General features: G+C 50.6%; 1 protein-coding gene across 3 annotated transcripts in view; it reads right to left on the bottom strand.

The window, feature by feature from the left end:
* Positions 1-13,682, bottom strand: part of RNF220 (ring finger protein 220) — a 222,479-nt gene that overhangs the window by 69,246 nt on the left and 139,551 nt on the right. For all 3 annotated transcript variants that reach the window (XM_086462228.1, XM_086462229.1, XM_086462230.1), the window contains one exon: positions 2,666-2,711. In XM_086462228.1, coding sequence (XP_086318354.1) covers positions 2,666-2,711 — 46 coding nt within the window. The remainder of the gene's footprint in view (positions 1-2,665; positions 2,712-13,682) is intronic.

Here is a 13,682-nt window from a genome sequence, read left to right as displayed (position 1 = left end):
AGAACCTGATACAATAATCCTACATTCATCACATCCCATGTTGAGTGATTGGATTTTCTTTGACATATTGCCATGAAAATTGGCCCAGTGCAGTGAGTGAAAGATTTTCAGGGGCAGGAAAGCAGCAAGTGAGGAACACAAGTTTACATCTGGGCTTTTATTGCCTGGAGAGACATTTGCTGGGACAACTGTGGGGAAGGGACGGGAGCAGAGCCAGGAGACAGAGCATGGTGGGGTTAAATCCCCTGCCTTCAGCTGCACGCTGGGAAGAGGCTCATGCCAACACAGAGGCAACTATGGTAGTGATACTATATGCAAAAGTCCTAAATGAGTCCTAAAGTGGTCTGAAAGCCACCAGTGACCACAAAAGCAACATGGACAGCCTGCACCCCACCCCATGTTCCTGAGTGGAACCAGCCTGCCCCTGGCCATACTGCCAGGGGATGCTCCTGAGGGATGGGGAGGTGCAGCCCCTTTCTCCCACTGTTGAGCTGCTGGCCCTTTCATTGGCACCAGGAGAAGTACTGGACAGGAAACATTGCAACAGTCCTGCGGTCCTTGTGACCCCTTCCACTGGTGCCCAGGTTGGGAAGCTGGACACGGCACAGGTCCCAGCTCTTCCCAGCGTGCCTGGGTGCCTGGGCATGGGCTGCAAGCCCACCCTGGGGGTCTGTCCCCCATCCCTCTGTCTAGGACTCGCATTAAGTGTGGCTCAGAGGCCCAGCTTTGTCCCCAGCAAGACTTTATCAAGGGACCTCACATCCTGATGGGCTATTCCCACTCCATGTTGCAAAGACTCAGTGTGCACAAAGGGAAAAAGCAGCCTTCGTCTCCCCACCACCCTCTTCCTCAATCCTGCCTGGTTACAAAGGCGCCTTTGATGCCAAGCTCAGGTGAAGGTGACAGCACTGTGCCTTCCCATGCCACACAGGACTTGTCTCCCAGCAAAAGCCACCTAGAAATAATGAATCCTCCTGGGCTGAGAGGCTTTCAAGCTATCTGAGAGCGGAATGAAAGATTTCCTGATTTTACCCTCTCCCTCCCTGCTCTCCTGGCTTCTTGAAGTTAATGTTCTTAGCCCCAGACGTGATGGGCAAAGGGAAAAGATCCATGTGGTGACAGGGGACGATTGATCTCTTTTACATAGAACGATGCTCCAGTCCCAGTTTAATCCCCTTGCTCAAGGCAAATGGGATTCTTTGTCAATGGAAACTTCAAAAGACTGGCCCTGCCGCGAGATGGACCTTCTTCTTTATCTGGTCTCTGTCGGTCACTTGCTGCATTTCCCTCCGAACAGCTAATCTGTCTTCCTAGCCGTCCTTCTCCCTCTCAGGTGATGTGTTTGGGATTGTTGAGTTATCTATGCTCAGGCCTGACGAGGAGGGAAAAGGAAGCCTGCAGAGTCCAGCTGCTTTCATTTTGCAGGTGCCCTTTCCAGCTCCTTCGAGATATCCCAAGGCAGCCTCATGCTCCGTGGATGAACAGCAGCGAGTGGATTTGGGGATTGCTTTCTGCTCTGCTTGTTTTTCATGGGAGAAATAGTCAGGTCTCTGTTCTCCTCCCAGTTTCCCCTGGGACAGGGCATGGGAGACAGGGATAGTCATACAGGAGACAAGAATGCCAAAGGTATGCATCATGACAGAGTATTTCTGCAATCTTTAAGTTCCCTTGGGGGGTTTGGGAAATTGTTGTGTTGACCTGGGAGGTGTCCCTGCCTGCTGGGAACTTGGGTCAGCACTGTGGCTCCCTGGCCCCTCACTTGGAGGGGCAGATAAGGTGTTGATATGCTTGGCAAGACACCCAGCCCCAAGGGGAAAACCTAGAGCTGAAATTTTAGTCTCCGTTTCTGACAGCACATGCCAAAAATGACCCAAACTTCCAGAAGGAAAAGGGAGTGTGAGACGTGAAATTCATTCTATTAAAACAAGCACCCCCACGAGAGATGCCCTGTGCTTCCCTGGGAGCCCGAGCCTCCCTGGCTTGGACTGTGTCACCAGAAGTGTAGGAGAACCTGGACCACTTGCCTTTGCCCACCTTGGGGAGCATAGCATTGTTTTCAGAGGCTGTGCAATGCCCAGATGCCCTGCAATGCTCTCTGCTACCCACTTGCCTGCCCAAGCTCTGGTTCTTCCCACCACCATATCATATGAAGTCCAGCTAACAGTAATACTGATTAGTAAATGATGCCCTTTGTAGTGATGCCATGATGCTCTATGCGTTTTGCATTTTTGCATTCTGAGCAAGCGGATGGAAGGTGGGTCCTGGGGAGGGGGATGTGGCTGAGATGGGGGCTTTTAACAATATGGGCTCCTCCTCGGGTGTGCTTTTCTTCTCTGAGGCAGTCCCACTCCCCTCTTCCAAAGCTGGCATATGGCTCTGGCTCCAGGAACTCCTCCACATGATTTCCCAGGCTGAGCTCTCATTAGCTGTCATTAGACACAATCTGGAGTCCTGGAGCTACACTGTCCCTTGGCTGCATGGGGAATGAGAGAGCCCCGTGCAGGGACTCGGCCACTCCAGCCCAGCCGGTGCATGGGGGCAGCAGCTTCCCCCAGTGCTGGCTGGCCCCCAAGCATGGCCAGCTTCCCAGGAGACACCGAGTAGCAGGGCAGGGAGCAGAACATCCCTCGGGAGCTTGAAAATGTGCTGAGTTGTGCTCACTTACCTTGGGGGTGCCCGCTGCCATGGCATCCTTCAGGATGGAGCTCTTGCTGCCAAGAGAGAAGAGAATGGGGTCAGAGTCACAAAACTGCTGGAGTGATCAAGTAGGGGAGCGCTTCAAGAGATCTCATGAGGTCAAACAGCAAAGCACATGGCTCCCCTTCCCTGGCCCAATGAGATCCTTCTCACCCTGACCAGAGGGGCACAGAATGGAGGGCAGTGCCAATTATTGCTCCAGCTGGAATAAAATGGTCCTACGAGTGGAACCCCCTGAAACCCAAACACACAACGTAGAGTCAAATCCTGACTCTCTCCCTCCTCAGGGGCTTGCACAGATCCTGTCCCAGCCCTGGGGAAAAGCAGGGACCAAGCCTGCAGGGGCGCAGGGAAGAAAGCCAAGGAGAGGCGAGCAGAGGTTGTGAGTCCTGTGTAGGGTCAGGCACAATATAAAAAAGGAGGGAAGGAACAAGAAGGAGATTAAATTGGTGTAAGAGAAGGGAAAGAAGATCACTTCAGCTCCAGCCACACCGTGGAGGCAGCAGCTCTGCCGGAGGCTAGAGTGATTTGTTAATTCAGCTTGTTCCCCATTTAGCAGGGGAGGAGGTCCCCACCACGGTGTTCCTCCTCGCCTGCCCTCGCCAGCGGGAGATGCTATAGATTTAATAACACCTTCCCCCCTCCAGACAGGTTAAACTTGAAACAATTACATATCAAAGCCGACATGGTGGGGAGGCCTGCACTGTAATTTTTTTGTTATTAAAGTAATCTCTCTCATGTAAATTCTCCTGCTAACATGCTGCAAACAGCATTACAAAATAAATTATTTCCCCATGATTCGATTTGTCAATGCAAAGCACCTGCAGCAGGCAAAAGGCTCTTGAAATATGTTGCCAAGCCCAGTGCCTGTGCTTGTAAGTGCATGCTGGTGGGGCGGCTGGCTTCCAGCTCCCCATAGCCCCGGGGAGGTGATGGATGGGTGCACGGAGGGGGGAGGTTAGTGAGGGGAGTTGGAGGTTGGCGAAGGGCGGGGGGGGATGGAATTGTGTTTAATAACAAAATTTGTATGCAAGCCTGCATCCCAGGCTAAGGATGAGTGATCGGCAGCCAGAAAGTATTAAAAAGCCTCGCTAAACAGATGCTGACAATAGAACAAGACATATCAAATCAGATCTACTTCAGAAACATTAATATATACATGCACACATGCTCGCCTGCACGCGCGTGCCCGGCTCCACACACACGCTCCTTTCTTCTCAATCACAGCAATATGGTAGACATCAATAAATTTTTATGAGACTTTTAGAAGATCAACATGGTACTAGATGTGACAAAAAAGCAATGTGCCTGTCATGTTCGCTTTGTCGGGGACACTTTAGCCCCAGAAGCCGAGCTGCAGTGGCAGTGGGGAGAAATTGAATTTGGCTAGCTTTAATCTGCCTTGATTTGGCAGATGACTGGGTGTTACGAAATGAGCAGGGATGGAGGAAGGTGTTTTCTCCCAGGGCTATGGACCCCTCCTTTCCCAATGCCACCGCCCTTGCCCCCCACCCCGAAACAGCAGAAAACACACAGTTATCCTTCACCATCAGGCAACCCCAAACGCCGCAGCTCTGCTCCCAGAGCAAGCAGCTGCAGCTCCTGGGGACTACCGATTGATGGGCTGGGGGTTGCCTCCCTCGCAGCCCCCCTTCCCTGAGGGGATGTGCTGCTGGATGCTTGCTGGGGGCTGCAGGATGCCCCCCATGCTCTGTCGCTCAGCTCTGTCCCTACTGCTCTTGGGAGCTGGCAGAGAGCAGAGTCAGTTCCCTCTGTCCCCTGAGACGCAGCCCTGGCACCACCTCCAGCCTGCTCCTGAATACATGCGATGGGCGAGATTTCCACCCCCTCTCAATCTCCAGCACTACCTTGACTTTCTCAGTTGCCCAAGGTGTGAAACAACTTTTTTTCCTTTTATAATCCAAACACCAGGTAAAAAAACCCAACTCATTTCCTCCCTTTTCTTGCTAAAGGTCCTTAAAATTATTCCTTTCCAAGGGAAAGAGGAAGAATTTAATTAATTCCTCCCAGAAATGGTGTTAGTGCCAGGAAACTGCAGTTTTCAGGATGAGAGTTTCTCTGGTCAGATGAAAGGCCAAGCCTCTGCTGTTGGGACTGATGAGGAAGGGGACTGATTTAGATAACTTGGGAGAGTTTATTTTATTCTTCATTAGGAGGATTATTAAGAACCACCCCTCTCCTTGCAATTTAGCCCCACTCTGTTGCTAACCACAGAACCACAGAATGGTTTGGTTTGGAAGGGATCTTAAAGATCATCTAGTTCCAACCCCCCCGCCATGGGCAGGGACACCTCCCACTAGACCAGGTTGCTCAAAGCCCCATTCAACCTGGCCTTGAACACTTGCAGGGATGGGGCACCCACAACTTTTCTGGGCAATTTGTTTTTATTATATTTCCAGAGATGCATCAGGAATGGGCACAAGCCCTGGTCATACAAGTCCCAAGACCCTGTGATTTAAGGGTGCTTTTCTCTATCCTGCTAAACAACCCCTTGAATTACAGAAGCTGCAGCCCCCCATGCCTCTTAAGGATGCTGCCAGTTGGCTGAGAATTGGAAGGCTGTCAGCAAAGAGGAACCTTCACCTCCATAAATACTGCAGACAAATTAAAAATGGTGAAAGGGAAATCAAGACCTTTAAAGTTCAAACACTTCTCGGTACCTTTTAAAGTTTTTTCGCTCTAGGCCCTTGCAGAGAGCACAATCTTTGGAGACCTTGGGATTCTCTTTAATCACCCAGCCAGGCTGCAGTGGTCTGAAATGATTACACATTTACATAGTAATAACCCCAACAGTCCCCACATTATTTCATGGCTAGCATATTTCCACTCAGCGAGTGATCCATGTGTTTTAAATTATAACCTGTACATGGGAAATTAGTTACTAAATACGATATTCACAGGCTCGTCTGACACTTCTAATTAAGGTGATTTACACAGAATTATCCTACGAAATAAAAAAATGGTGTTTTGCTAGCTAATAAAATACAATTACTACCCGCTTTTATAAGTTACAGTTAGTTTTAATCTATTTGGGGAATTGTTTATCTAGTTTGTTACAGCAAAACAACTTCTTTCCCTTTTAGGCAACCCCCCCAAAGTACCAAAAATGACAAGAAATGCCCTGGAAAGACCCATCGATTTGGGCAGCCTCCTTCTCTCTCTCCCAACAACTTCGCACTTCCAAGCGATACAAGGCTGCTGCTCGCAGCATTTTCTTGGAGCTGAGACACCAGTTCTGGCTGTGCATTCACACATCTCCATGTGTTCAGGTGCCCTGCACCTCTGTGGGGACAAAATAAGGTCCCTGCTCCGGTGCTGGTGGAGGGCTCTCAGCTGTTAATGTGACCTGCACAGGCAGGTCCCCACATGCCTCAGGGTGCTTGCTGGGGACCCATCGCTCCTCTATATTAGGGGACATCAGCTTTAAGAGGAATATTTACTCTCAGCAAAGGCCCTCCACAATGAAAACAAGACTCAGGCTAGACCACAGACATGCAGATGTCTTTTAATGCTAGGAAGGGATTTGGTTGAGAGCATCCACAGATGCAACTGGAAATCCCCTGGCATCTACCTGAGGGAGCCCCAAGGGGCTGTTTAGATCCAGTGCTTCAGGCATGATGTCCTAAAGGGCAAAGGGCAGCTCAGCACGCAGAGTATGCCCTCCTTACCCACAGTCTTGGTGTTTCTCTACCCCTACCGTGGTTGCTAGTACTCACAATGACCTTCAAGTTTTTGTTGGTTTGGGTTTTTGTTGGTGGTGGGTTCTTGTGGTTTTTTGCTATGGTCCTGCCTTTTGGGGTGTGCTTGCCATAGGAAAAAAACCCAAATGATATGCAAGGAGTGGTCCTTTATCATCCCCATGAATGGAAGCTGCTGCTTTCCACATGGAAAACACAGGGCATAAGCTGAAGGTTAAGTGATCTGATTATGTTTTACCATAAGCAAGGTGCTACTTGTCCTTTTCCTTTAAACCTTTGCTCTTGCGAGCTGTTGTAGGAATCTCAGCTTTCCTCTAAAAGAAAAGAGAAGTTTTCTGGGTGCCAAAGTTAGGAGACAAGCAGAAGCCCTGCTCCCCATGGGAGATGGCTCATCAGCTGCCAGGCAGAGGACCATGACCCAGTGTGTGCTCTTCATGCCCAGAGCCCACCACAGGCAGTCAGGACTCTCGCTGACCCCCCAGCCCAGGCAGAAGACCAGTGCCAGGCAGTTGCTCCAGGGAAGCACGGGCAGGAGCCTTCCTCCTCTGTGCTCACTGCAGCACATACACAGACTGTGCCGGCACCAGGGCATCACCGCAGCATCTCGGAGCAAGGGTTGGAAAGCTCCGTTGCAATTGTAGCTACAGCTTGAGTGAGGAGACCGAGAAAGGGACATGCTCGGAGGGGAAATCTGAGTACAGAGCAGTGGTGGGACTTGCCTGAAGTCTCAGTGCAGCAACAGTAAGGCCAGAAGCAGCTCCATGCTGCGCTTCAGCCCACCACAGCTTCTTGGGCTCAGCAAGCATGTTCAAACAATATTTCTGCAGAGCCCCCACTGCTGGCAGGGCTTATGATGAGCATCCACCAAGGAAGGGCTGAACTCAGTACCTGGCATGGCAGCCATCCCCCAGCAGCACTCTCCATGTTTAGTTAATAACAACTGCAAGAGAAGTTGTTCCTTGAGCTCAGGCAGCAAAACTTGTTTGTGCTCATCCTTTAACGATTTTGGAGCCAGAAGAGGTTTAAAGAGCTGGTAAGAGGGCTCCTGCCATGCAGCTGGTGTCTTCCAGCTCTGCAACTCTTCCACAGAAAAACTCTCAGCAGCCCTCTGGATTTGACAGGCACCAGCCAGAGCACATGCGGTTCCCACATGAGATCCTGCAAAGCCAAAAGGTTTCTACAAGCTGCAGACAAATGATGTATTTCTTAAAAAAAAAAAATCCAGTGGAAACAATTTACTTTTAGCTGCAGGACTTGTGGCTTGAACATGCAGCCTTGAGAAAGGAGCCCCAGCAGCAGAGCAAGTCTCCTGCAGAGCAGTGCAGATGGCAACACCAGCCGTAAATACGTAGTCACTGGGTAGAGAGGGAATTGGATTTTTGTGAGGGCCAGTTTAAATAAGTGGAAGTGTCACCTGAAGCCTGAATAAGGAAATGGCAGTGTGATTTATTAATTTTTTTTTTTAGACTACGTGAGGCCAAATCCTTACCTAGGTGCAGGTGACAGTCCCTGGCAAAGCCAGGTGTGATCCGTGCAGTCAGGAGAAGTACACTGGCATTTTTAACCTGTTGTGACTCCTCTAGTGGCACCTGCTCCAAGTGCTGCTTGGCAGATTTCCTGCATCGCATGATGGGGCAAGAGGCCGAGTGCTGGTAAAAATTGCCAAAGATGCTGGAGTCAGGACTAGAAATGCTCCACACCTACAGTCCCAGATGTGCTTCCCAAATGCTCCCCCAGTCAGTCTTTCTGACACTTCAGTCCCCAACATGGTCATCTGTGACAAACCCAACCCTGCAGGGCAGCTACTTGCCTCCCCCAAAGAGATGAAGCTGCAGCAGAAATGCAGCAGGACCATAAAACACTGTGACATGACCTGACCATGCTAAAATCCCCTATTTGCTCTGTCCCGTTCGCACCCCTGACTCTTTCTCCCCTTTGCGGTTTTTCTTTACCAACTGCTGGTACCCCACACCCCTGCTGGGAGCTCCCACTCAGAGCAGGTGACAGGTTTCTGGGTGAAGATGTGATAGTCCATGTGTATGGGGTGAAGCAGGAGGCTGGGGTGGGAGAGTTGTTTCATTTCTCTCCCACTATTTGAAAATGAGGTGGCTCGAAAAATAAAGAGAAAAGTCGGAGGGAAAGGTCATGCGTTAGATTGATCTGGGGGGCTCTTTGCTACTGTGGCTATAATGACTGCTTAATTATTCCCAGCTCACGTGGCAGTTCCAAAGAGGCTCTGCAGAAGGCATGCATTGCTTCAGGGCAAATAACTGACTGAAGATTTATTTCTCACCCTTGGGTTTCCAGGCATCCCTTCCTAGGCCTCCTGCCGCCCTGGGAGTCAGCAGCGGAGGAAGGCTTTGCCCTCTGAGGTCCCAAACCCCAGCCTGCAAACCTGTGCCCTGGAATCAGGGAATCGGCTATGGGTACTGCGGGTCCAAAGGCACTTCAAGGAGCATTCGTAGCACTTTCAGGGCACTGCATGAGCGAGGGGATACATGACCCACAAATTTTCTCACCCACTGTGCTACCCTAGAAGCCATGACCCATGAGAAGTGCTCCTGCCCACACATTACAGGCAGCAGCCTTTACTTCCCCTGGGATCTACCATGGGAGGAGAGGAATAGGGCATCTCTAAGCAGAACAGGCAGCCACATGGCTTGTGGTCTCTCTGCTGGAGAAGCCATGGATGAAGGGTCCAGGCTGCTGTTGTTACCACCCTCTGAGTGCACAGGAGGAAGCTGGAGGGTCTCTCTTCCCTTTTTGTCCATGATTAATCTGCCACAGCGAGGGGCAGGGACACAAATCAGAGGGGGGATGAAAGAAGATAAATCCACAGTATCAGCAGCACCACATTTGCTAGATAATAAACAGACTCCTCTCCTCATAAATTTCTCTCTATCCCCCCCGGTTCACTGCCACTGGCAGATGCGGAGCTGGGTTTATCCTGGCCTTTCTGGTGTCCTGCTGGTGGGGAGAGCTGTGGATCTGCTGGGGAAGCCTGGGACCCTCCACCCAGCCTGGCATCCTTCACCCCCTGCACACACTGGGGTATATTGAGGGCTGCAGGATGGCACAGTGAAGCCTTATCCAAAAACATGGGCTTTAGTTGGTGCATGGGACACCTGAGCTGACTGCGATGAGGTCATCCATACCAGCACGTGAGGTGGATGGGAGAAAAACTAGAGCCATCAAACAGTCTTTAATTTACTCGGTATTTCCACTCTCCACCTCAGTGTCCCCCAGCTGTGGCTTATTCTCTCTCCTTGCCCCAGCACAACATTGTGTCCTCACTCCTCATTTTGGCAGCAGCCACCTCGCCCACTTCTCCACACCCCATGTGGGGATGTGACCCTGTTAGCTGCCTTGTGGGGGCAGGTGGCCCTGTGCCCTGCTTAGGTATCACTAAGAAGCTGACACTTCCAGGCAGGTTTCTTCAGTGATGGAGTATGTTTAATTTAAATCTGACAGGAGTCACGCTGATGGAGAAAGCTTCAGGTGATGCCACTTCTCAAGCACCCGGAGATGTGTCTGTGCATCTGCACACCCATGACCTCAGAGCTGAGGTCCCACACTGAACACCTCTGCTGTAGGGTGATGCCCTGCTGCTGCCGTGGGACAGCACCTGCTCCCCTGGGACCTTGGGGCAGAGCAGGATGTGAATGATGCCTTCTGTGTTCCCAGAGCAGAGCAGCAGCTCCCAAGCACCGGCCTGTCCCAGCAGCCTGTTTTTGCTGGGGAACATTGGCTGTGGGACAAACCCTGGATGCTGCACGTGCTAAGAGAAATGGCTGTTTGGGTACTGGGTGCTCGGTGCCACTATCGGGTCTCTTCTTGGAGCAGCTGGGCATTGTGTGGAGGGTCACGCATGACAGGAGATCATTGGGGAGACGTCACAGGTAATGAACTGCCCAGCTGAACACCTTGGAGTTTGCCAGAGCCCTCTGGGAAAGCCTTGGGGAGACCCAGGCTGTCCAGCTGCCTTCTCCACGCCGGTTGGGGACATGGTGCTGCAGGGGAGGTACCCAGTCCTGCCTCGCAAAGCATTTCAAGCACTTAATAGTACCTGTCCCCACCATCTCCCTGGCCTGGATTTATGCCTTGAGGTGTCACCTCTGGTGAGAGTCTAATAACACCACTTTATTAGCTTTCTTGTTCCTTCTTCAAGATACAGTAGCAAGGGGGGAGGAGGGCAGCAGTACCTCGGGAAGGAGCAGGGGTGTAGGGATAGGAAGCAGCTGCCCTCGAGTTTCCCCTTCTCTGTGACAAGTGGGAGAGGGAGAAAAATGATGCTCCCTCGAAATTTATCATGCACCCAATTACAATGTTAATTGGCAAGTCCCAGAAATCAATTAATTCGCAAATTTTTTTCAATTAAAAATTAAGATAAATCATAAAATGTTATTAAGCAAAGGCCAAACTCCATGAACTTTTTTTTTTTGTAGGCATCTGGGGTTTTTTTTTAATTTAAATAAAAAAAAGAGCTGTGTTGCCAAAGCCCGATGCCCTTGAGTGCCTTTGCTGAAGCGCAGGGGGCTGTCATCAGCAGGACTGGGCTGAAGACAGATAAAAAAATATCGACCAGTCGGACACACTGCTTCTGCTTTATTGATCAGGCGGGAATTTAACTTGCTGTGCATATCCACCGTGTCAGCAAGGGCCACGGGCGAAATTAAAAGTACTTGGCTTGGAGATGTCGCCTTGATACCAGGGGGGGTGGTGGGGAGAGAGGGAAGGAGGGAGGGGGAAGAAGAGGGGAAGAAAGGGAAGAAAGGAAAAAAAGAAGGTGGAAAAAAAGAAGGAAGAAAAAAGAGAGAGAAGTTGAGGAGCAGGAGGATGCAATGCCTGCTTTTCCCGGGTTGCAATCTCACTTGTTGGCTAGGGGTCTTTGCCCTCTCAGGAGCACTCACAGGTGTCTACCACACGCAAGGAACGGAATCAGCATATATTTCGATGGAGCTTTGGAAAAAAAGCCTTCTCACTCAAAAATGTCTCTAATCTCACTTGTTCAGAGGCTGGGAGACCTGCAGTGTTTGCTGCACAAGAAGTCTGGGAAAGTACCTGGCCATCAAGTTAAAGTCCCCAGGCAGAAATCGAGAAGACCTGAGGTAAGAGCCATGACCCTGATGTGACACATGACAACAGAGCTAATTCAGATTTTAGATACTCTATTTATCCTGTCAGGCCTGGCAGTGTGGCTGCTTGCCCTTCCCAGAGCAGCCACCCGTGCCAGCCCTGGGAAGGTCTACTCCAAGGGCTCTTTGGAACAACACAGCGCTCAGCAGATCCCCTGCAATGAAGCAAACCTTTGCCTGGGGCAGTGAGAGGAGCTGCCGTATTTAAAAACAGGGCTCCTTGGGCAGGAGAGGGGTATGAGCCATGCCTCATAACTTGCTGTGGGTCCTTATCCTGACCAGGAGTAACACAGAAAGTCCCTGTCATTTGGACGTGCAGGGACCACAGGGATGGTGTGCTTCTCTCCTCGTCCATCAGCAGGAGTCTCTGGTGCAGACTCTGGGGGGTTAGCACAAGATGACTTTAATCAGAAAGATCACGAAACACCGGGAAAGCAACCTGCGAAAGGATGTGAAATCCAGGTTGCATTTCCAGATGCCTGAAGACATCTCTCAAGGACAGTGACCCTGCTTGGAGTGACCAGGCCATCTCCCAAGGTCCCACAGCTTTCATGTTTTAGCTATATTGACAGCTTCCTCCTTATTCCTTACCCTACTGGGCCTGGAGCTGCCTCTGTTCCCTGAGGAGAGCTACTGCTGTGCCTCTCTGCACGAAGAAACCTTGAGCTGAAGCACACTCCCTCCTGCCCTGCTCCGCAGCAGGGTAAGGATGCTCAGTGCACTGCCAGGAATTGATGCAGCACTTTCAGTTTCCACCCCAGCTGCCAAGGCAGGGAGGATTAAGAACAAGGAGAGGAAAAGAGCATACGTGCAAACAAGGGAGAGGAAGCTTCACAGGGATGCCAAAAGAAGATTCAAGTCTGGGCAGAGGTGCACTGAGAGCTCCAACAAGAGCTGGAGCACCACAGTCCCATGTTTGGCTCTTTTCCTCGGACATGAATCAAAGCTGGCCCTAAGAGTCAAGCTAAATCCCCTATGTGGGCACTTCACCTGCTTTGAAACAAGCCTTCCCACTGCATCTTGCTCTATTCTGCTTTGCCTAACACCATTTGGTTCCCTCTTTGTGATAGCATCTTTGAGGTCTCCAGAAAACAGCCCACAGCACTTCCCATTTGCACCAAGGTGAGAGACCCCAGTGCCCTCTATGTTCTGGGAAATGCTTCGTAATCAGAGAAACAGAAGAGAAATTACTCCCAGACACACCAGAAATGTCATTAGGGGCAATCAGTAGCTCCTGAGATGCTGGATCCACAGGAATGTGTCCTCAGGCTCCCAGCACAGTGGTAAGGAGCAATGGGAGCTGCTAGGCCAGGCTGGGAAGAGCCAACAGGTGGGCACAGGCTTTAAAACACAAGTATGCTCAGATTAAGTATTCAATGCAGAGGAAAGACGGGAAGAAAAGTGAAGGGGAAGGTTTGCGCAGCCATGGGGCACTGTGAGAACAGCATCACACCACCCAAGCACATCCATCCCCAGAGGCTGTTGCACCACCATGCCCAGCCCCAGGATGCCATAGCACAGGCACAGGTAATATTGGAACATGGCATGAGGATACTGCTGGCTACATCTGCTAAGCTTAGAAACCCCTTTAAATATGGGGAAAGAGTTGAGATAGTTCTGTCTGAGCTCACACCATCCTTCAACTGCAAAAACATCAACAGAGCCTGCATGGTCCAACTCCCTTCTCCACCCTCTGGGCCATTCCCCAGCTATAATGACACAGCTTATCCTTTTGGGGAGGTGAAATCACAGTTCTGAAGCACAGGTTTGCTGCTGGTAATGCAGGGAAGAATCTGCTAGCTGTCACACAGGGAAATAAAAATGTCCCCTACCAAATAATTTTTTTTTAAAAGAGCACTGCATATGCAAGAACAGAGCATCATGTTTTTAAAACCACTGCATCCAAAGGCACACTCCCAACCTTCAAGTACTTGACCTGGCAGCTGTAATATTTGCAATGTGACTTCCTAAGGTTTTTTAAATGGCCAATAAATGCCTCTTCCCCAAACTCTAGAAAGAATGGCGGACCTATCAGGGACCATCAGCCGAGGTGGGCTCCAGAGCCCCTATTGCCTGCTTTACTCCTCTTCTGTTCTCAAACTCATCTTCCCTCCCACCCCAAATTGAAACC

The sequence above is a fragment of the Leptosomus discolor genome, chromosome 3, assembly GCF_034619465.1.
Source record: "Leptosomus discolor isolate bLepDis1 chromosome 3, bLepDis1.hap2, whole genome shotgun sequence".
In the NCBI taxonomy this organism is placed as follows: domain Eukaryota; kingdom Metazoa; phylum Chordata; class Aves; order Leptosomiformes; family Leptosomidae; genus Leptosomus; species Leptosomus discolor.
This window is presented reverse-complemented; position numbering and strand designations above follow the sequence as displayed.